The sequence below is a fragment of the Cyprinus carpio genome, chromosome B7 (genome assembly GCF_018340385.1).
Source record: "Cyprinus carpio isolate SPL01 chromosome B7, ASM1834038v1, whole genome shotgun sequence".
NCBI classification, from domain to species: domain Eukaryota; kingdom Metazoa; phylum Chordata; class Actinopteri; order Cypriniformes; family Cyprinidae; genus Cyprinus; species Cyprinus carpio.
The window spans coordinates 16,845,770-16,868,302 of record NC_056603.1 but is presented as its reverse complement, the minus strand read 5'-3'; the positions used below and the strand labels follow the sequence as shown (position 1 = coordinate 16,868,302).

The 22,533-nt window shown below is 37.6% G+C and overlaps 4 protein-coding genes and 1 long non-coding RNA gene across 10 annotated transcripts; 2 read left to right on the top strand and 3 right to left on the bottom strand.

Moving 5' to 3' along the window:
- Positions 1-1,033: 1,033 nt before the first annotated feature.
- On the bottom strand, positions 1,034-6,436 carry tradd (tnfrsf1a-associated via death domain). Of its 3 annotated transcripts, none has more exons than XM_042727567.1 (6): positions 6,330-6,436; positions 5,839-5,878; positions 5,600-5,753; positions 5,190-5,470; positions 1,683-1,809; positions 1,034-1,561 (listed from the first exon to the last, which is right to left on the bottom strand). In XM_042727567.1, exons 2-6 carry the CDS (start codon positions 5,857-5,859, stop codon positions 1,263-1,265), a joined length of 882 nt encoding a protein of 293 aa, XP_042583501.1. In that variant the 5' UTR covers positions 5,860-5,878; positions 6,330-6,436; the 3' UTR covers positions 1,034-1,262. The 3 variants fall into 3 exon arrangements, with proteins under 3 accessions (XP_042583501.1, XP_042583502.1, XP_042583503.1); XM_042727568.1 differs by having other exon boundaries at positions 5,839-5,907; positions 6,330-6,409; XM_042727569.1 differs by having other exon boundaries at positions 6,391-6,409.
- On the top strand, positions 1,466-2,753 carry LOC122137957. Its single transcript, XR_006155172.1, has 3 exons — positions 1,466-1,606; positions 1,705-1,885; positions 2,630-2,753. It is a non-coding gene; the product is annotated as an uncharacterized LOC122137957 (long non-coding RNA).
- A 121-nt stretch (positions 6,437-6,557) lies between the features above and the next one.
- Positions 6,558-9,122, top strand: fbxl8 (F-box and leucine-rich repeat protein 8). The gene is made up of 2 exons (XM_042727566.1): positions 6,558-6,866; positions 7,828-9,122. The coding sequence occupies exons 1-2, from the start codon at positions 6,694-6,696 to the stop codon at positions 8,792-8,794; spliced, it is 1,140 nt and encodes a 379-aa protein (XP_042583500.1). The 5' UTR covers positions 6,558-6,693; the 3' UTR covers positions 8,795-9,122.
- Positions 8,969-14,000, bottom strand: ogfod1 (2-oxoglutarate and iron-dependent oxygenase domain containing 1). Its single transcript, XM_042727565.1, has 13 exons — positions 13,736-14,000; positions 13,445-13,590; positions 13,326-13,372; positions 13,142-13,242; positions 12,913-13,029; positions 12,586-12,677; positions 11,869-11,997; positions 11,679-11,792; positions 10,307-10,386; positions 9,913-10,169; positions 9,726-9,842; positions 9,519-9,577; positions 8,969-9,394 (listed from the first exon to the last, which is right to left on the bottom strand). The coding sequence occupies exons 1-13, from the start codon at positions 13,890-13,892 to the stop codon at positions 9,236-9,238; spliced, it is 1,575 nt and encodes a 524-aa protein (XP_042583499.1). The 5' UTR covers positions 13,893-14,000; the 3' UTR covers positions 8,969-9,235.
- A 3,679-nt stretch (positions 14,001-17,679) lies between these two features.
- On the bottom strand, positions 17,680-22,512 carry acd (ACD shelterin complex subunit and telomerase recruitment factor). 4 transcript variants are annotated; one of them, XM_042727563.1, is made up of 8 exons: positions 20,395-22,512; positions 20,050-20,201; positions 19,889-19,967; positions 19,617-19,772; positions 19,433-19,540; positions 19,036-19,340; positions 18,779-18,891; positions 17,680-17,833 (listed from the first exon to the last, which is right to left on the bottom strand). In XM_042727563.1, exons 2-8 carry the CDS (start codon positions 20,116-20,118, stop codon positions 17,749-17,751), a joined length of 915 nt encoding a protein of 304 aa, XP_042583497.1. In that variant the 5' UTR covers positions 20,119-20,201; positions 20,395-22,512; the 3' UTR covers positions 17,680-17,748. The 4 variants fall into 4 exon arrangements, with proteins under 4 accessions (XP_042583497.1, XP_042583498.1, XP_018962436.1 ...); XM_042727564.1 differs by having other exon boundaries at positions 22,291-22,512; XM_019106891.2 differs by having other exon boundaries at positions 20,050-22,511.
- Positions 22,513-22,533: the final 21 nt, after the last annotated feature.

The window sequence follows — 22,533 nt, the reverse complement described above, 5'->3', positions numbered from 1 at the left end:
CATAAATAAAAATGTTAGATTTCACTCTAGAAAACAACAAGGAGCATCTAAATCCCCATAACTAAAATGAACGTGATCTCTTAACCATGTAATACTTTAATGGCAGGTCTGCGTAATGCTTTAATGGCCTCATCCATTTCATTAATCTGACCACCCTCAATAGATACCATTAAGCTAAAATTAATTTCTAAGAATAATAGCATCTCATAGCGTATTAGAACACGATCAGGTACAGATGTTGACTCTTTTTCATTTTTCCTGTTTTTATTTTTTTCCAACTAATTATTTGACTAATTCATTTAACCACACCTTTTTCTCAGATCCAAAAAAAACAAAAAAAAACCTAAAATAGGAAATCCACAGTCTTTTCTCCAAATGTTTGGTAGTAATATGCTACAGTAACGTGGGTTGGTGTTTATTTATAGAACATCCGAATATTGATTTCAGGATTGAATTTCTAAAAGCAATATACATTCACCTAGGATTCTTTAATACTGCCTCATATCATATTTATCCTTTCTAGTCTGTTTTAAAAAAATTAGATCAATATAGGTGACCTATACTCAGTGGACCGGTTTTTGATCAGATTAAGCTTTTGGACTAGAAAGCAGTTTATTTAGAAACATTATTATGAAAGTAATCTATAGTTCAGTAATATCCTTAATATGCATAACAGGAATTTGGTCCCCACAATTTAATTTTTAAAGTGGCGTCAAGCTCTGTATTTCCAGTTGTCTTAACGTGTGAGTGATTTCATGTAATGTGCCGATTTAGAGTCAGTCCATATTAGCTGTGCTGTAGCAGTAGTCCTGCTACACTAAGTGCCTTCTAACAATAACACTGCTCCCTTCAATGTCAAGGGCAATTCACTGTTTAAAAACGCACTCAAGATCTGGAAGTTAAAGTGATGCTGTTTTTAGCATCTACAGTTTGTTGCTCTTATGCACATAACGGCTCTGAGATGCAACTTTTCCTGACCTGATAAAACGCAGACAGGACAATGTGGAGGACAAATCTTGAGTTACGCATGAAATATGCATGAAAAACTCTTTATTTAAAATTTATTTCATTCTGGCCAGACGACAAGTGATTGTGAAATTTCAAGTAAGAGACAGCTAGAAATGATAAGGTCATGATGAAAAAACATTTCACAAAAATGAGTGTGCACACTCTTCAAATTTAGCTATATATCTTGGAAACAATCACACATGTACAAAACGAACACACACACATGCACATCACTCATTCATTCTCGTACAGTCTCAATCTCGTGGCTGGATGCCAAGCATGATCTCTGCCATGCTCGTCAGTTTTGTCTCCTCTAGAGCACTGATAAGACGGCTCAGTTTGGCACTCCTGCCCTCTGATTGGATGAAACGTCCAAGCAGTTGATAGGCCTGTTCATAAAGCCCTTCCCTCTCATACTCATAGGCGAGATTGTCGATAGCAGGGCCTTTTAGGGCACGGCAGTTCTTTTGTAAAGCCCGTCCCACTCGTTTCCAATCACGTCCCACATGAGCAGCAAACCGCTGCTGGTCTGCTGAAGTCAAAGGCCTATCGTCTGAGAGCATCGGGAAGGAGGAGACAAACATCAAACAATCTGAAGGTGAAAACTAGTCCGCGATAAAAGAAATACAAATGTAATCTGCATCATCACATACATTTAAATAATTAAAACTCACCAAAAACTCTTTTCTGAAACAGAAAGCAGTTCCTGGGCAGCTCCTGCGGCGGTTGACTGGGAGGACCGAAGCTGTTCTGCAGCTGCTGCTCCAACTGTGTGACCTCGTCATCTCGCAAACGCACAGGCTACAAAACAGCCATTCATTAAATAAACAGCTGTTTATTTGAAAACACCTGAACTATATTGTTACATTCACAGAAGGTAAGGCACATCCGGCAGCTGTTTATTTAAAAAAGAGATTTAAAGGGATAGTTCACCCAAACATTACAGTTCTGAAATTAATTACTCACCCTCATGTCGTTCGTTCGATCTTCAAAACACAAATTAAGATATTTTTGATGAAATCCGAGAGCTTTCTCACCCTGCATAGACAGCAACACAACTACCATGTTCAAGGCCCAGAAATGTAGTGAGGACATCATCAAAATAGTCCACGTCCATCAGTGGTTCAACCGCGATGTTATGATGCTACGAGAATTCTTTTTGCGCGTGAAGAAAACAAAAATACTGACTTTATTTAACAATTTCTCCTCTTCTGTGTCAGTCTTTCGATGCTCATTCACAAGAGTACCAAAGGTTGAACCACTGATGTCAAATGGACTATTTTAACAATGTCCTAACTACCTCTTCTGGGCCTTGAATGTGGTAGCTGCATTGCTGTCTATGCAGGGTCAGAAAGCTCTCGGATTTCATCAAAAATATCTTAATTTGTGTTCCAAAGACGAAAGTCTTACAGAATTGGAACGACATGAGGGTGAGTAGGCTAATTAATGTCAGAATTTTCATTTTTGGGTGAACTATATCCCTTTTACATTTTTCTCAAATGGTGTTAATTTCCCTGGGAGTCTCACAATAATGAGATATCCTCTCACTGTTTTCATCAAGACTGATACAGTAACTACATACAGACTGCTTCACATAACACCTGTACTTCTGCATTTGCAGTCACAATGTCCATAATGACATCAGGACAGAGAAGGACGGCTTTACAGCAAGAATATGCAAGAGGTCACAGGCCTTCTGACCTGACTAGTTTTGGCACAAGGTTTCAAATGATTAACTAGACGAGTAAAGTTTGTAGACAAACTTTAAGTTGGCTTGAAAAAGCCTAGCCAGAAAGTTTGAAGTAGTTTTAAAAAGTAGTTTGAAAAGCTTGAAGTTTGAAGGTTTTCAATAATTTAAGTTTTAGTTTAGTAGTTTTAAAAGCTAGCGATGTGGTTGCTTAGGTGCTCAGGGTAGTTATATATAATATAGTTGTTATATTATAGTTATAGATAGAAATGGTCAGATTATATAGACAGACAGATAGATAGACAGATAGATAGATAGACAGATAGATAGATAGAAATGGTCAGATAGATTAGATAGACACACTTACTATCACATTGTTATCATGATTTAACATGTTGCTAACATGATTAAACAGGCTATTGTTTGCATGCTTTAGCACATTGCTACCATGCATTAGAAGGTTAATAACATGAACAACAATTTCAGCCCTAAAAATTAACATACCTCAAAAATTAAAAAAAATTAACAAAAACGCATAGGAATTCTAGGCACAGCAATTTCAGCCCTAAACATTTTGTTACCTGGAAGATTATAATTTATTAACAACATGAGGGATGCTAGGGTACCCAGGTTTGGTTACTAGGATGGATGTTAAGGTGTTGCTAGGGTACTCAGAATGGCTGCTAGGGTGTTGCTAGGGTACTTGGGGTTGTTGCTAGGGTGTTCCTTTGCGGTTGCTAGGGTATTGCTATGCAGTTGCTAGGGTACCCAGGGCAGTTGCTAGGGTGTTACTAGGATACCCAGGGTGGTTGCTAAGGTGTTACTATGGGGTTGCTAGGGTACTTGGGGTGGTTGCTAGGGTGTTGCTATGCGGTTTTTAGGGTACCCGGAGCAATTGCCAAGGTGTTGCTAGGGTACTCAGGGTGCCTGCTTGGGTGTTGAAATGTGGTTCATAGGGTACTCAGTGTGGTTGCTAAGGTGTTGCTAGGGCACTCAGGTAGTTGCTAAGGTTTTGCTATGCAGTTTCTAGGGTACTTGGGGTTGTTGCTAGGGTGTTGCTGTGCAGTTGCTAAGGAGTTGCTTTGCGGTTTTATATATATATATATATATTAGATAGACAGATAGATAGATTAAATGAGTTTGAATGAGTTTAAATGGCTTGGAAATAGTACATAAAATGGCAGTTTAATTGAGTCTGTGTTTAAATTAGAATTTTGACAGTTTGACGGAATGTTCAGATCAGCCAAGACTGTTCAATAAAAGTCTATGGGATTTTTCCAAGGTTTGATCGTCATTTTTAGGAAAACTGTAAATTGGATCAGTTAGAAAAGATATAGCAACCCGAGTCAGAACAGTCTGAAGTTCTGACCCGAGTAGCTTTTAAGCTCTAGGAGGAGATTCTGTTCAAATTTTATCCCTGAAATCTCAGTCTGACAGCAAGCATTCCTGCTTTTACACCTAAAGGAACTGAAAGGAAAAGAATGGTTTTCACATCTCTGACTCTGCAAACGTAAAAATGAATACTGATTCATAGTTCTGTCTTGACAAGGCCGCAGACAGCAGGGAAAAAGGGGTTAAATGCAAATTATAAAACTGCAACCATATAATCACAGAAAGAAAGTGTACAAACCAAACAGGCCTATTGACTTTTAAAAGGCAGGAAAAATGCAAAATAAATAAATTTTAAGTTAGTACTTCTAGTCACTGCATCTAACTCTACAGCACAAATTAAGCTTTGAAGAAATTGCCAACAGGCGTGACAGATGTGTGACATCTACTCATCCTCAAAAAAACAAGAAAGCAAATTAGTCTAATAGCAAATTTTTCTATTCAGCCTGTATTATCTCTTGTAATCATGTTAAGAATGCATTTCAATTTTTGATAATTTTATTTACTCTGTACTATTTGGTTCCTGCATTGGATCTCCAATTGATGTCCAAAGTAAAATTTGCATTTTGTTCTCACCATTGATGCCTGGTACTACAATACTGTTGCAATAATTTGAAATTTGCAGACATTTCACAGTTTCTGAAGACACCACATATAATCTACCACAAAAGCAGAATAAACAGGTTTCAGAACAGTACACACGTTACAGCATTCACATTTTGTATAGAAAACATTTAGGCAGCAGTCCGAAACATGCTTATGTGATCAAATCAACATATCGTCTCAGAGCTGAAAATGTGTCAAGAACATGCTCAATTAACATTTCTTATTACTTACTAGCGATATCCGAGGCTCTCTTGATTCGGGGAATTCCCAGCACCATTTACACCAATGACCTTTTGGCCTAAATATAAACTTTGCCTAAATACGAATCATCGTAAACTTTAAGGTCAGAAAAAAATAGTTTTGTTTAAATTCTGTTAAGCAGCAGTGAACTGTGATTTTCTTCCATTATCTGGCGTCCTGTGCAAACAGCTGCTCCTGAAAGTATGGAGCAGTATAAAACTATCCTGGCAGTCATATCAGCATAAACAAACACACATACCTGTGATTGGCGTATGTGCTCCAGACACATCTCTACATCTTGAAGGCTCTGGTCCAACGTATGCATCCCAGCTTTGAGTTGTGTTTCCATGACAACCCCATCAAGAAGAGTGAGAAGGCGTGAGGCATGCTGGGACAGAAACTGAGCAAGCGAACCACACGCATAGCTCTCCAGGAATCGCTGACAGGGAGGCATGGCCATGAATTTAAGTTCCACTCCAAGGAAAGGATCAGCGTCGTGCAGCTTCAGGATTTCGTACCCTTCAAGTCCACCAACAGAATCTGGATCAAACACAATTAGAACTGCATCAATTACAACACATATAAATCTACTGTATATCAAAAACACCACACTCTTTTAGTTTCTGTACACTTAATATTTACTTGGTGGCCACTTCTATCAATGCTTACCTATAAGGGTGAGTTTAATAACTTTGAACAGGCTAAATTTCCCTTGCTTGTCTTTGTAAAGTGATAAAAGGTTGTGTGTTGGACTGCTACACCCCAAGAAGAGTACAGCACACCCTGAAAATGCACCATCATTGCCGTTGCTGTCATATAACCTCTGCAGATGAAGATAAAATCACACACACAATGTTAATTCACTGAACAACAACATCTGGACAGATAAAAATGTAAACACAATGTACCTTTGTGTCTATACTGTCCATCTTCTGCTCAAACTCAATCCTGTGAGTGTGAACAAACAAATTACACCACTTAAAGACAAAAAAAACAAAGAAATTGTGAAAGCAAAGGAAAATTCATTAGGGTCTTATTAGACTGACACAAAAATACATTATTTTGTGTGTGTCTCAAGATCTAACCACTTCCTTGTAAGGCTGTGAGCTTGATGGTCGACAGTGCTAAATAAATGGGGTCAGACGTGGGTGATTGTTAAATATGCGATGCACATGTTCACAGGTAAGTTAATATGGCGTGTCACGTTTAAAATAGTTGACTTTTTACATTTTAAAAAGGCCAGTGGGTAAACATATACACCCGCTCGCTCGCGCAAGTCTCGTGGCTTTTATTTTTATAACGTTACATTTGACTTTTCTCGTGAACAAAAGTTTAACACAACGCAATACTGCTTGAACATGAAACCTGCGCTCTGTTATATATATTACATGTTACTTACACAACGATTTGGTGGACTTTGTCTGCGTGATAAGGAAGTCTAAACAGGCCTGCAAACTTACACGAAAGAAACTTTCGAGGTGTCGAAGCGCTGTCTTAGCTGTTAAGACACACCCACTGCACTGTTCAACATTCTGATTGGTTGAGAGTTTCGCGCATTCTATGTTGATTGGCTCAACGCTCCACATCTGTTTTCACCGCTGCGTTTAACAACGGAACTCGTAACGCAGGAGGAAGTACAGAAGTTTGAGAACGTATATGATTCCGCTCCAGACAGACGAACGGACAGCAGAGTCATCACGAGCTGTGCTGGATTAAGAGGTTTTCGATTATAATATCAGATAACCCGTTTCAAGTGTATTTTAATGCTAACAGAAGATAAAGGGCTGATTTGGAATGGAATGGATCTGCCAGAAGAGATCCTTGCACATATTTTTTCCTTCCTGCCTTTACAGGACAAATGCAATGCATTTACTGTTTGTAAGGCTTGGTCTAATATCATGACACATCCAAGCTCATGGAAAGATACTGAAGTCAGGTAAGAGCTGTTGGTTTGTCTCGTATCCGTCTGATATAAGGAAACTCTCCCAGAGGATTATTTTGTTACTTAGATATTGCTCTTTCACATCTCAGGAGACTTAATGGAGATCTCAATTAAACTGCGTGCAAGTATTAACTGTCTCACAGGTTTCTCCTAAAAATTCCCAGGAGAAATAATAAGAGTACATACAGTTACAATAAATTAACTGACTTTATAACTTTAAATTACAAAGATAAGCCTATGTTATAATAATTTATTACATTTATATTAAAAATGAAAATTTTTGATTGCAGACTGATATGTTCAGTTTGAGACATTGTTGAGATCTTATGAAAATTTTAGAAAAGGTGTGAGATTTCTGGGGTTTGGAAACCTTTGAGAACCAAGAGACTTAAAGTCTCCATTAGCTCTCCATTCTCCATTTTAGTTATTAAAGAATTCTCCTGTGTGATTTCTTTCTTCTTCTTCTTCATATTTGACCAAAGGTTCTATGCTGATTAGGAACCTTGATAAAAGCATGTTACGTCATTAGTTAAGACTTTGAACCCCACACTGTCATAAAATTGCCACATGAACTTTAATACATTCTCAATAAATAACAGAAATGATGCTTGTATTGCTCTATTTGACATTTTTAGTGCTGACAAATGATTAATCGTGATTAATTGCATTCCAAAAAAAGTTTTTGTTTACATGTGTGTGTGTACTGTATATATTTATTATGTATATATAAATACACACACATACAGTATATATTTAGAAGATATTTACATGTATATATTTATAATTTGTATTATATATAAATATTTTATTTATTTTCTTAAGTATATTAATGCATGTGTGTCTATTTATATGTACGTAATATACACAGTACACACATACATTATGAAAACAAAAACTTTTATTTTGGATGCGATTAATTGTTTGATAACGCTATGTATTTTATCTCTGGTCTTAGGTGTGAGTCAGGAACCAGTGTCCCTGACAGATATTCTGCTCTTCTGCCACTGGTCAGAAATTTGAAACTGAGAATGTGTCTGACCGATCCAGCCAATCGCAAAACAGCACTGTGGGTGCTGCGGCAGGCAGTTGCCAGGGGTGACGGGAGGATGGAAGGACTTTCCATCTGTTGTGAGGGGAACACACCTCTCTTTTATGCTGGTCAGGACCTGCAGCAAGGCTTAGTGGACATACTGACGAACGGGTCGTCCCTAACCGTGCTTGACCTAAAGGGTGTACCCTTCACCCTCAGCGACTCCTTCGTCAGGAGTGTAGCCATGCTTTGTCCTGCTCTGCAAAGTCTTTACATCAACAATCACTCTCTGGTGTGTGGCGTCAACGCTGAAACGCTAAGGCAAGTGCTGAAATGCTGCCAGTCGCTCAGCGTTCTTGGAGTTTTCCAGGCCAGTCTCTCACAAGACGTCTTTAAAGATCTCATGTTTCCAGAACGACCAGCACTAAAGAAACTAGAGCTCCGTTGCGAACGTTCGCTCAAATACACCGTGCCTCTCTGTGACCAGATATGGCTAGAGTTAAAACTGAGACACCCACGTCTCTGGGTGGAACTTGAGCTGGACCACACCCTTCCCGAATTGCACGTTCCAGGGGTACTGCAGCCCAGCATCCCTGTCCGATGTCTTCGGCTGCTCACTTGGACTTTGCTGTTGGATGAGGTTCGGATAGTCAGGCAAAGTTATGCAAACACGCTAGAGGTTCTGGAGCTGCAGACAATCCCGTCTCCTGAACTTAACTCTGAGCTGATAGCTTTAGCAAAGCAGTGCGTCAAGCTCCAAGAGGTTCACTGTTATTGTGTGGTCTCGCAAGAAGTAATAACAGCGTTCTTCACGAACTGTCCAAATCTCTGCAGATTCACACTCAAAACACATAAAGAGCCTCACCCATGGACCTCCACTAAACTAAAGTAATGCTCTCGCACTATTTTATGTCTAAAGAAATGCATACAGGTTGCATATATGTATATATATATAAATTTTTTTTTTTTTTTCACTGATGTTTTCACTGACTTGATTTGGTGTTTAAGACTTGTTATAGATCTGTGGTATAACACAATTGGCTTCAAATGAACACAGATGTCATTATTCATATGTTAATTAATAACATTTATTGACATCAGAGCACAACTGCTCTTTTAACAATCAATGATTACATTTCATTCCAAAAATCACACTTAACACTGAAATTTTGTAGTTGGGAGTAAATCCTTGCACATTAAAAAATAAAAGTTCAAACTTATTTTTGTTTGTGTAAACTAAGCTCAAAATGTTTTGAAATGTATAGCCAAAGCACTCTGCTTTTGTATACTCGCATACAGCCAGCCAGCCAATCAAACTTTCGATTTTCTCTCATCATTCATAGTAGTTAAAAGAGAAGTCATAGAATGCTGGGGTATTCTGGGAAGAAAGTTGGCTGGAGCTGCTATTATTGATATGCTTGATGAACTTAAGGGTGTCTTTGTCTCTGTAGACCAGAGCGAGGGAGTTATCTTCAGGATACACTGTCAGGAGCTACGGAAAAAACACAGTGTCAACAAAATAAATAATGTGCACTAGTCTGCTGTGTTTGCATATGCTATAATATAATAAATCATTAAATGAAAACAAACTGACATTGTGCGACGCCATCACCTACCTCCTCATCTTCATCATGTGCAATATAGGATGTAAATCCCCCAAACTCTGACTTCCACCCTGATAGAAAAAACAGAGGCTGATGTTTGACTCTAATATGCTCTTGCACTTTTTTTCAATCCTTTGTCCCTCAATCAAAATTAAATCATACTGAACACACTTATCAACTAATTGCAAAAAGGGCAAACTTATATGTCAGATTTCATACCTGCACAGCCCATGTGAAGCTGCAGATCCAATGCATACTCTCTTTTGACAGAATCATGTAACAATGTATAGTCGCCATGCGTCCAGCGACGCAGTTCTCCTACACAAGTAGGAGGTCCTGCAAGAACACACAAGTAAAATGATTGCAAATATAAAAAATAATTTTAAAAAATGCACACGCTGATTACCTTTGTCTTTCTTCTCAGTTGATGAAGCACCAGCATCAGTACTGGATGCTGATGCTTGTGTATTTCCCTCTCCACCTCCATTTTCGGTCTCACTCTTTCCATCTTCGTTTTCACTCTCATCCTCATCGCCACACAGATAGTGCAGACGCAGACCGGTCAGGTTGGATAAGAGGATGAAGAATGACTCAGAGGAGAGGAGTTCCCAGCACTCCTGTACACAAGATGGGACGCTCTGCATATCTACACAGCCATAACACCTAAACACAGTGACAGGCATTAATACATGAGCACAGAAACAAATCACATGAAACATACCAGAAAACAAAACGTGCAGACAGCAAGAGATTAATAGTTGAAATATTATCAAACAAAAGACGGGTGGTTTGGTTCTCACCTCTTATTGGGTGGCCCCTTCTGCTCCCACTGGATCTCAGACGACTGCAGTGCACTGCGCACCTGCCTCAGTTTCTCCTCCTGACAGTTAAAGGGCAGAATTCAGGATATCAGCATTATAGATTCTTGTTCAATTCAATTCAATTCAAGTTTATTTGTATAGCGCTTTTTACGATACAAATCATTACAAAGCAACTTTACAGAAAATTAAGTTTCTACAATATTTAGTATTGTGTGTACAAATACAGGATCTAATAGTTTCTGATGAATGAATGAATTTGGCAAGGACACCGGGGTTACACCCCTACTTTTTACGAGAAGTGCCATGGGATTTTTAATGACCAGTCAGGACCTCAGTTTAAAATCTCATTTGAAGGACGGTGCTTTTTACATTATAGTGTCCCCATCACTATACTGCAGCATTAGCACCCACACAGACCACAGGGTGAGAAACCCCTACTGGTCTCACTAACACCTCTTCCACCAGCAACCTAGCTTTCCCAGGAGGTCTCCCATCCAGGTACTGATCAGGCTCAGCCCTGCTTAGCTTCAGTGGACAACCAGTCTTGGGCTGCAGGGTGATATGGCTGATAAAGGGAGGTATTTATTAACACAAATACACTTCTTTAACATTAGTTAACGCATTAGGTCTCCATCCAGTTGCTGGTTGAATTACAGGCAGATCTGAATGCAAGCTTGCATTTGGTCATAATAAAGTCCAACATGTGTCACTAGAGAGAAATCGGGTCATTCTGGAGGACATTATGAGGTCAAAACAATAAAAAAATAAAACGTATGCATGGATCAATAGCATGCATTTAGTAAATAGATGAAATTGTAAATTTCAATTTCATAATGACTTAAAAATATAATAGAAGAAATAAACATGAATTGTTACATGTTAAAAATGTTACCGCTAATGCATACAAAAAACTGTGATTTGGCACACAATATAAACATAAACTTACATCCATATTCATCAAACATATATTGTGCGGAGTCTGCAAACGTCTTACATGTGCAAAAATATAAATAAATAACTTAGACACTTAATTATTTAAAACTTACTCTCTGACTAGATGCCTCTTAGTGTAGGCATGGGACATGTCACTAAATTTCACATCTACAGGAATTTCTCCTTTGCATCAATTATACATGGACCTCCACAACAGCACAGACTAAAAGGGCCTTATAAAAGCATCTTCTGGCAGAGTTTATTTAACAGGTAATATAAACTAATCTTAAGCATGTACAAATGTGTTTTGCTCATGAATGTGCATTGCCAAACCCTGATGTACATTTGTATATGTATTACTAAACATTAAACATAACTGAACATTTTTGTGTGATTAATAACAATAACGATGACCAACCTGTAAGAAACTTGGCAAGCAAATCTCAGAACTCTCTTCGAATTCCTGCTGTACTCGAGCCTGATAGCGAGGATCCAGGTACATCTCATTCACCCACTCAAATAGCAAACTCTCCTATAACAAACATATAGACTGAGAAGATACAGGCCGAGTTTTGGCAAAAACGTTCTCTCGTGCTAACTTGACTTACATCTTTGGGGATATGAGTGTGACGGGGAACTGGGGGTTCAATGTAGCGTGAGGGTCTTGGTAGAGAAGGGCCATGAAACCAGCCACTCAGAGATAAACGGCACTTCTCCTCAGAAAGAACCTCCGCCACCTACGAGAGTGAAGACTGCAGTTTAGCTCATTAAAACAGATGTAAATCATTAATGAATGGAGAACCAATCCTTCTGACCAGTGTTGTGATTCTTGAAAAGACACAAATGAAGATATTTTGAAGAATTTTTATTTATTGTAGAACAAAGCCAACATACATGGCCTACAATAACTAAAAAATATATTTTGAAGAATGTTGATAACCAAACAGATTCGGTTCCCATGTATTTTTTTTTTCATACAATGGAAGTCAACGGGAGCCGAAACTGATTAGGTACCAATATTCCTGAAAATATCTTAAATTCATATTTCATATATTAAATTCATTATTAAATTTGTAATGACATAAAGTTGAGTAAATGATAACAGAATTTTTATTATAGGGTGGACTTAACTAAAACTGTTAAAAATCATATTTAACTGACATAATACTGAATCAGATGAAAAACATAAACAGTGAAAAAAGTACAAATGTGAAGTGTTGCCTTGCTTGGTAACTAAAATCATACAAATAAAAGCTAATTCAAAATATTAAGAAATACTATAATAGTATAAAAATCCTACAAAAACAACACTTTTTCCTAACTACCTGATGAAAGGAGACGGGGGACACTTCAAAAAACACCAGAGAGTTCCAGCAAGGAAGCAGAGACTTGACAACACTCACAGGCTGACAGTGTTCTGTGAAAAACACACAATTATTAATTAACCAACAATTAAGTATATTTACGCATGGTCCTTGTGTATGATTCATTAGTACATATTGTATAATCTTACATAAAAATATGATTTTTTTTTTCTTATATATCATGTTTCAGCTGTTTCATGTTGACTCAAATGGCATGATTTAACTTATTTTAAACGTAATAAGACAAATTTTGTGGGTAAAATGACTGTGTGCTCTTGTATCACACACCATCAGTGCTGAACAGGTCCAGTGTCCCTCCATCTTTCACCTCCCAGGGAGGAACCAGATAGAGGATGAACGCAACTCTTCGTCCCTCCAGCTCATCATCGTGACACAGCAAAACATCTGCACAGAGAGCAGCGAGAGACATCAAGAAACCCACTGAGAGCACACCAGCTGCACAGCATCCCCTGGTCTGCTCCCCGTTGACTGGTCGAGAAGTGGTCAGATGGTTTACCTGTATGCTCGTACTTTGCACAGGATATATCGACAGTCGCCTCCAGATCCACCTGCAACACCTCTGACAACCAGACACGAAACTCCCCAAAGATCACAGACCTGAGATCCCAACAAACAATATCTCTGTGAGCAAAACTACGACAGAAACCTTCACGCAGAAGCTCACGTGAACTCTGGCGCACCTTATTTGTGAGATGTGATGTTCTTTTCTCTCTCTCAGATCATTTGACTGCAGGAGAAACAGAATTCAGGACTCAGAACTCACTTCTTCGTAATATATACCTATAATTCAGACTGATACCTGTTGAAACTTGTACAAATCATTTGACTTGCTGTTGAAATTCAGCTGCAGGAGCTCTGCCTGCAGACTTTCCACAAAGCCCTCGCTCTGCAGGAAATGAGTGATCTGACAGTGAGGGAAGGGCTCGCAGTCCAGCTGGATGTCACCTGAACACAACAGAGAAAGCAGGGGTTCACAGACGTGACAAATACACTTCATCTCTAAAAAGCAAACAGATTCTGCTCTTTTCTGCTAAGTTAACAGTAACTGTATAAAAGAGTGTTGAACTCATGTAAGCTCACTCAAACATACCATTAGTGTAGCTCTCTTTCCTCTGCCATGCGTCTCTCATGCCTTTCTGGACAGATTCATCCCTCAAATCCGAATTAATCACGGCGAGTTCATCTCGTTTCTCTTTCTTATTCTTTTTACCCGTTTCGGGATAATTTTGTCGTTTTTTAGCTGGCATAACAAGACCATGAGGGAATAAACCCAGGGGGACTTTTGTTTTCTCTTTCTGGGGTCTTCTTCGTGCGGATTCAGTCAGAGGCGCTTTCGGATCGTTACTGCCCCTCCAGGTCAGCTTTCTCTGAAAACTCTTTGAAATCATTTTCTGATCAAATACTACCGGTCAAAAGTTTGGGATCAGAAAGACTTGTAATGGTTTTTTAAAAGAAGTCTCTTATGCTCATCAAGGCTGCATTTATTTGATCAAAAATACAGAAACAAACAGTAATCTTGCAAAATGTTATTACAATATAAAATAATGGTTTCTATTTTAATATCCTTTAAAAACATAATATATGATATATATATTTCTATAATGCAAAGCTGAATTTCCATCAGCCATTACTCCAGTATAAAGTGTCATAAATCATTCTAATATGCTGATTTATCAGGCATTTATTAGAATTATCAATGTTGGCAATGGTTGTGCTGCATAATATTTTTTTGGAAACTGCGATACTTTTTTCAGGATTCTTTGATGAATAAAAAGTTACAAAGAACAGCATTTATTCCAAATATAAATCTTTTCTAACATTATAAATCTTTGCTATCACTTCTTAAGAATTAAGCACATCCTTGTAAAAATGTAATTTCTTCCAAAAAAAAAAAAAAAAAATTAAATAAATAATAAAAATGTACTGACCCCAAACTTTTGAACTGTAGAATATATTGTTAGAAAAGATTTATATTTTAAATAAAAATATTTAACTTGTTATTCATCAAAGAATCCTGAAAAAAAATTATTACAGGTTCCAAAAATTTCAAAATGATTTCTGAAGGATCATATGACACTGAAGACTGGAGTAATGATGCTGAAAATTCAGCTTTGCATCACAGGATTTAATTAGATTTTAATGTATATTAAAATAGAAAAACATTATTTTACAAAATATTTCACAATATTTCATTTTTTTCCTGTGTTTTTCCCTTTTGTTATGTTTTAAATACAGTAAAACATTAATATTGTGAAATACAATTACAATTTAAAATAACAGTTTTCTACTTTAATATAATTTAAAATGTAATTTATTCCTATGGTTGGCAAAGCTGAAACTCAATCAGCCATTACTCCAGTCCTTAGTGTCACATAAATCTTCATAAATCATTCTAATATGATGATTTACTGTCAATGTTGGAAAAAGTTGTGGTTTTATATATATATATATATATTTACTCATGTGATATTTTATATTATCTTAAAAATGGCATAAAATAAGTGAAATGATGGGCTTGTCCACTCAATAATCCTATCATTTCAACAAACAGGTTTGGTGCGTGTGTGTGTGTGTATATATACATATATATACATATATACATATATATACATATATATATATACATATATATATATACATATATACATACATATATACATATATATATACATATATACACATATATACATACATATATACACATACATATATATATATATATACATATATATATACATATATACATACATTTATACATTTATACATACATTTATACATATATACTATATATATATATATATATATATATATATATACACACACACACACACACACACACACACACACACACACACACACACACACACACACACACACACACACACCACACACAATTGGTTTCTTGAACATGACAATCAGTTCACTGTACTAAAAACACTCACCTAAAGGATTATTAGGAACACCTGTTCAATTTGCAATTATCTAATCAACCAATCACATGGCAGTTGCTTCAATGCATTTAGGAGTGTGGTCCTGGTCAAGACAATCTCCTGAACTCCAAACTGAATGTCAGAATGGGAAAGAAAGGTGATTTAAGCAATTTTGAGTGTGGCATGGTTGTTGGTGCCAGACGGGCCGGTCTGAGTATTTTACAATCTGCTCAGTTACTGGGATTTTCACGCACAACCATTTCTAGGGTTTACAAAGAATGGCGTGTCCGGAAAAACATCCAGTATGCAGCAGTCCTGTGGGCGAAAATGTCTTGTTGATGCTAGAGGTCAGAGGAGAATGGGCCAACTGATTCAAGCTGATAGAAGAGCAACTTTGACTGAAATAACCACTCGTTACAACCGAGGTATGCAGCAAAGCATTTGTGAAGCCAAAACACGCACAACCTTGAGGCGGTTGGGCTACAACAGCAGAAGACCCCACTGGGTACCACTCATCTCCACTACAAATAGGAAAAAGAGGCTATAATTTGCACAAGCTCACCAAAATTGGATAGTTGAAGACTGGAAAAATGTTGCCTGGTCTGATGAGTCTCGATTTCTGTTGAGACATTCAGATGTTAGAGTCAGAATTTGGCGTAAACAGAATGAGAACATGGATCCATCATGCCTTGTTACCACTGTGCAGGCTGGTGGTGGTGGTGTAATGGTGTGGGGGATGTTTTCTTTGGCACACTTTTAGGCCCCTTAGTGCCAATTGGGCATCGTTTAAATGCCACGGCCTACCTGAGTATTGTTTCTGACCAGGTCCATCCCTTTACGACCACCATGTACCCATCCTCTTATGGCTACTTCCAGCAGGATAATGCACCATGTCACAAAGCTCGAATCATTTCAAATTGGTGTCTTGAACATGACAATGAGTTCACTGTACTAAAATGGCCCCCACAGTCACCAGATCTCAACCCAATAGAGCATCTTTGGGATGTGGTGGAACGGGAGCTTCGTGCCCTGGAAGTGCATCCCACAAATCTCCATCAACTGCAAGATGCTATCCTATCAATATGGGCCAACATTTCTAAAGAATGCTTTCAGCACCTTATTGAATCAATGCCACGAAGAATTAAGGCAGTTCTGAAGGCGAAAGGGGGTCAAACACAGTATTAGTATGGTGTTCCTAATAATCCTTTAGGTGAGTGTATATAGATAGATAGATAGATAGATACATACATACATACATAAATCGAGTATATATATATATATATATATATATATATATATATATATATATATATATATACACAAGTCAACGTTTGAAGTGGATCAAAACCTTTCATCAGTTGTCCTAAAACGAAAATGTGTTCTTATCTTAGGAAAACTTTGATTAACTCTTTTGATCCACTTCAAATGTTGACTACTGTATATATATATAGATATATGAGAGAGAGAGAGAGAGAGATCTGGATAGATCTGGAAGCTAGGGTACTTTTTCAAAAAATTTTTAATAAATATAAAGTTAAAAAGGAACAGCATTTATTCAAAATAAAAGCCTTTTGTAACAAAAGTATTTTCTATAAATACATTTTTATCAATTTAATAATAAAAGTATCAATTTATTTTAAAAAAAATTAGAAAAAAAGAAAGTGTGTGTGTGTATATAGTCTATTTAGGTTTTTCATATTCATAATAATCCTTTTTATTTAATGGCATGATGAACACATGATGAATATATTATCTTCACATTTTCAGATGTATAATTTAGTGTTGATTATCATTGTGTAAAACAAATCTCCATCTTCACTCTGTTTTATTTTGAAATGTGATGCCTTTGTGTTTCGGCAGTGTGCACACCTTCAGTCATTTCTTTGTGACAAATTAAAGTTTTTGTCTAGTAAAAAGCATTAATACCATTGCTTAAAAGAGAGAAACATGGTTTACGTAAGTAAAATTGTGATTAAATTATACAAATTAGGTTGAACACAGGTCATAGTATTTGTATATTACATTTATTATAATTTACACAGTGCAATTAAGTTACACTTAAGACAGCAGCATCTATTATTCATCATTTTTGGACTTTTAAAAAAAAAAAAAAAAAAAAAAAAAAACTTTTGTACAACAACAAAAAAACTAAACTGTCATTTGAGGTAATGGTTTATGAACCAGCTTCAGGGCTGACATCTGCACAGTCAGAGGTCCCCAGATAACACACCGCCCACTGTATCAGATGCCCTGGGATTCTAGACAGATGCACACACACAGGTAGAAACCAGCAACAACCAATAAATAGATCTTGAATATGAGGGGTGTAGGTTACTGTGGTTAGGTTGAAAGACGATGGCTTCATTCCAAAGGGATTTGGTTTTAGTCTTCATTCTGGACTGCTGATGTTACACACTTATGTCCACTGTGTAGCTAACACTCTGCTCTCATTTTTTTCTGATGTTAATCTGGTTTTCAGATTTCAAACCTAGAAAGCTTTATTATAGGTACACAAGCAGTCAAAACTGTTTCACAAAATTTAAAAACCTTTTAATTTAAAGGCATATGCTTAAATTATGAAAAATACAATAAAAAATATATTGTATACACATAAATATTATATATAATATATATATATCAAATATATACTTTGTATTATATTATATATATAAAATATAAAAATTAAAATATTTTGTTATTTTTTAGTTTACAAAAAAATTACAATAAAAATATTACAGTAAAATATACATGCATACATTACCTTTCTACCATTCATGTTTTCGGGGTCAGTACAATTTGTAAATGTTTTTGAGTCTCTTATGCATTCAAATAATAAAACTGCTTATATTGTGAAATGTTATTGCAATTTAAAATAACTATGTTCTATTTTGATATATTTTTAAATGTAATCTATTCCTGTGATGCAAAGCTGAATTTTGGGTCTTCAGGGTCTCATGATCCATCAGAAACCATTCTAATATGCCGATTTGCTGCTCTAGACACATTTCATTATTATCCAAGTTGAAAACAGTTGCCGCTTAATATTTTTTTAGGAAATTTGAGAGTCAGTAATATATATACATCCAAAATTTTGACTGGTATTGTGCAAGTACAAGAATACAAAACAGTTCTTAGATCATTGGCCATCACATTACAAGCATGTTATAATCAGCATGTGTCAGTGGGGAACACATCATACTCACTGGAAATGGCCAAGGGCTGTGGCAACCTGAGGCTCTGGATGATACAAATAGGAAAAAGGCGCTCCATCTGAGTGCACCTGCAACAGGGAAGCTGGGACAATGTAGCCACATTTCTGATGCAATACACAAATAGATTAGGACTAGGTATAGTTTAAATTTGGTTAATCCCACAGAAAGCATTAATCATATATTACACAAGTGAGCCATACTGCCCAGATCGGACAAAGCAAAATATCATATATGTCATTTACACTCACTTTTCTGGGTTTGGTGAAAGGAGACGCCGAGGGCCTCTGTTCAGAGGGTGGGGCTGTACTATGGACGAGCCACGGGGGAGGACTCAGCGCACGCTCTTTGTCTTGCTCCTGACTGGGGTCTCTGAAAGACTTATCGTTCGAGTGGGACAGACTAAACTGGGTCTGTTTTGGCCTCTGACTGAGTGTAATGCTGTCCACCAACAGCCCTCCAGAGATCTGCTTTGAGAACTGGTCTTGGGTGCTTGTTGCTACAGGCAATGGGGGGGGGGCTTTCTTTAAAAGTGATTGACTTTCTTGTTCTGGGTCTGTATCAGCACAAAAATGATTGAAATGCTTAGTGCACAATTACAACGACGCGCTGTTATTGTAATAAATACATGCATAAACAGGAAATTACCATTTGAGTCTGAGGTGGAACGTCTACCTAATAGAGCCGGCTCTTGTGTGAACATATCCCATGGGCTCTCTCTGTCCCCAGACAGCTCCCCCGTTCCACACAAAACCTCTGGGAGATGGAGGGATGGGTTTAATAACACACCATCTACTTGGAACAGCTCTGACTTTCTTTTGTAAAATCTCACCTGGTCTTGTGTGTCCTTCATCTGGACATGAGCCACTTAAACCATCCTGAGCGGCCATTGTTTGGTTTGCACTCAACGCGCTGGTTGGATGTGATTCTTCAGGGGGCGGGGCAAAGTCATTTGGCATCTCACTCTCACTCTCTGCACCTGCGCGCACTGACGTACACGAGACAAAAACACATATGCACAGTGCGCCACATGCACGTTGAAATCTAGTTGAATGCCCAAAGGGTTGTCATGAAAAAAGCAATTAATTAGACAGCAGACAGTACTGGGATCAGCTGTCATCAGCTCCCTCTGTTCCTCCGGGATGAGAAGAAAAGGCACGGGGACAATGAACTGCTCCTGTCCCTGGAAAAAACACACCCATTCGCAATAATAATTTGTCTGGTCAACAGCTGGTGCCTTTAAGTTTCCAAGGAAGCAGCTTTACCCTCCAGTGAAGCCTCTCTCGGTGCCAGTGAGTAGGTGTCGCCACACTAGGACAATATGTTGCAGACATGGTTATTTTCTCCGTTGCATCATTCAGAATATTTATTATAATGTCATTGTGCCACACGTCCAACAGAGACGAGAGCGAGACCCCTGGGAAATTAGGTACATATTTTATGCACATCTTTATCATTTCTGTGTCTTCGCTTTATAAATGACATTACGAATCCAAATTACAGGCATTCAATGCAAGAGGTGTGTGTACATGCAAGCTATTCAAAGAAACACAAAGACAAAGAGTGTGTGTGTGTGTGTGTGTGTGTGTGTGTGTGTGTGTGATCCTTACCAGAGGCTGAACTTACTGAACCCTCCCTGCGGGATCTGACAGAGAGCAATACAATTAACACTAACCGTTCAACACATCATCTTAAAAACACGCCGCAGTTCTGTGTGTGATGTACGTTCACACAAACTGTAAAGAAGGTCAACGCACCTCCATGTCTTTATGATCTGATCTCTGACTGATGAGAGAGTTGTACTGAAAGATAATTCATTTAACAAAGATTAATTGTTATTGATTTAGTGCAATTAGGAAACATCACTTTGCACGCTTAGTAGTGAGACATGGGGGTGGTGGTGCTTTGAGGCGATTCATATTACGTTCATTTGATTGACATTCAAGTAAAACTGGCAAGATGCCTAAAAAAACAACAACATAAAAAAGCAAACAAAACAAACACGTACTTAAAAGTGCAAAATTCTGCAAGCAAAATAGTCTATCGTCAATAGTGTAGCTGTATATGAAGCACAGTTCACACAGAAGTCATTTCTAAACCAAGCAGCTATCTGTTGGTCAGTATGGTGAATCTGTGTGACCAGTTTGAAACCACTGAGAAATCTGAATTCCCAGCTAGGCATATTTCCACTAAAATGACTACACTTCACCTGCGAAAATTCACCTTAACACAGTGTTTTCAACTCCCCGAGGCAGTGGTTCTCCAAAGCTGAAGAATTTAAAAGAATTAAAAAATATATATATTTAAAATCACAATTTCTACCCAATAAAAGATTTTATTTAAAAAATATATTCATCCCTTTTTTTTTTTTTTTGCACTTTGCAACTTTTTCCTGGATATTACACTACAGAGTAGGAAGTAATTTGGAAAATGGAATAATATGGAAGAAAGAGGTGAGACAATGAGCCAAGACTCCTAAAAGCCTGAAATACAACTGTGATTTAAGATTAATTATTCATTTAATTTTAAGTTCAATTTACATGAATTTTCTAGACAAGACAAGCCTGAAAACTGTTCAATGAAAATAGATTAAACTTTTCAACCAGATATACTGCCATGAAGCTGAAATTCAGCTAAATGCTTTATAACCTCCACCATAAAGAATGAAGTTAAATTAAAATAGAACTCTGAAAATCAACAAAAAATATTTTTGCATCATAAGCAAAATTACTATAAACATCAATAGGGCGCAATATTAACGTTTAGGCCACTGTATGAATTTTAGGTCATACTTATGCACTATATATCAGGGTGTCACCTGTCACCTTGCTCTGACTCTATCCGATGGCTGATTGGTTTGAAAAAGGTCCCTGCTATAATGCATCAGCACTAAAATGAAAAATGTTGAGAGGCTGGGATGAAAACAATTGCATACATATAACATACCAGATCAGGGTTCATGATTCAAAGCTGCGTACATATACTATAGCATTGTGCAGGCCTGTAAAACACTCCATCTCCTCCAAGCTGAAGAAACAGAGGACAAAGCTCTGCCACGGTCATATCTGAGTTTGATTGAATTACTGTCATTTGCACTAAAACTGAAAGTAGTGTTCTCTGAAATTCACTCATGCACGTGCAAAATTCAAGGCAACAGTTGCCGCAAGGCAGAAGATCAGAGCCCTTGTAACAGCTAGATTGTGCTTATTTCAGCACGATTTTCACTGGGCCCGATTATCCAGATGAGTTAGATAAAAACAGGGGCTCAGGTGTGTAGTGAGTGGTGTCATAACAGAGGATTAATAGGTCCCTCACTCCTGCAGACGCTCCCACGCGGCGTCGCTCCGCACCGCGGGAATGACAGCACTCCCATCGGACATGAACCGCATACAGACATCTGTGTGCTCCATCCGCTGCGAGTCTGAGATATCACACACACACCCGCGCTTCGGTACTCACGCGACACTCCACACAGGTGATCAACACACACCTTTGCTACTACTTACACCGACAACGTTGTCTTTCACAGTCGTTTCACACTGGCTCTGGCCGTAGTTTTGGATGAGTTTCTCGATCCACGGCTCCAGCTCAGCCATTTGGCTACGCTTTATCTTTGGTGGATTCGTGGTGTGTAACTTATCTGTTACTGTCCATTAGTGTACATACAATAAACGAGCTCATCAAAGTCTTCGCGCCTCCTTATTGAACACTGAGGCTATATTTTGGTTCCGTGTAGAAAACAACACTTG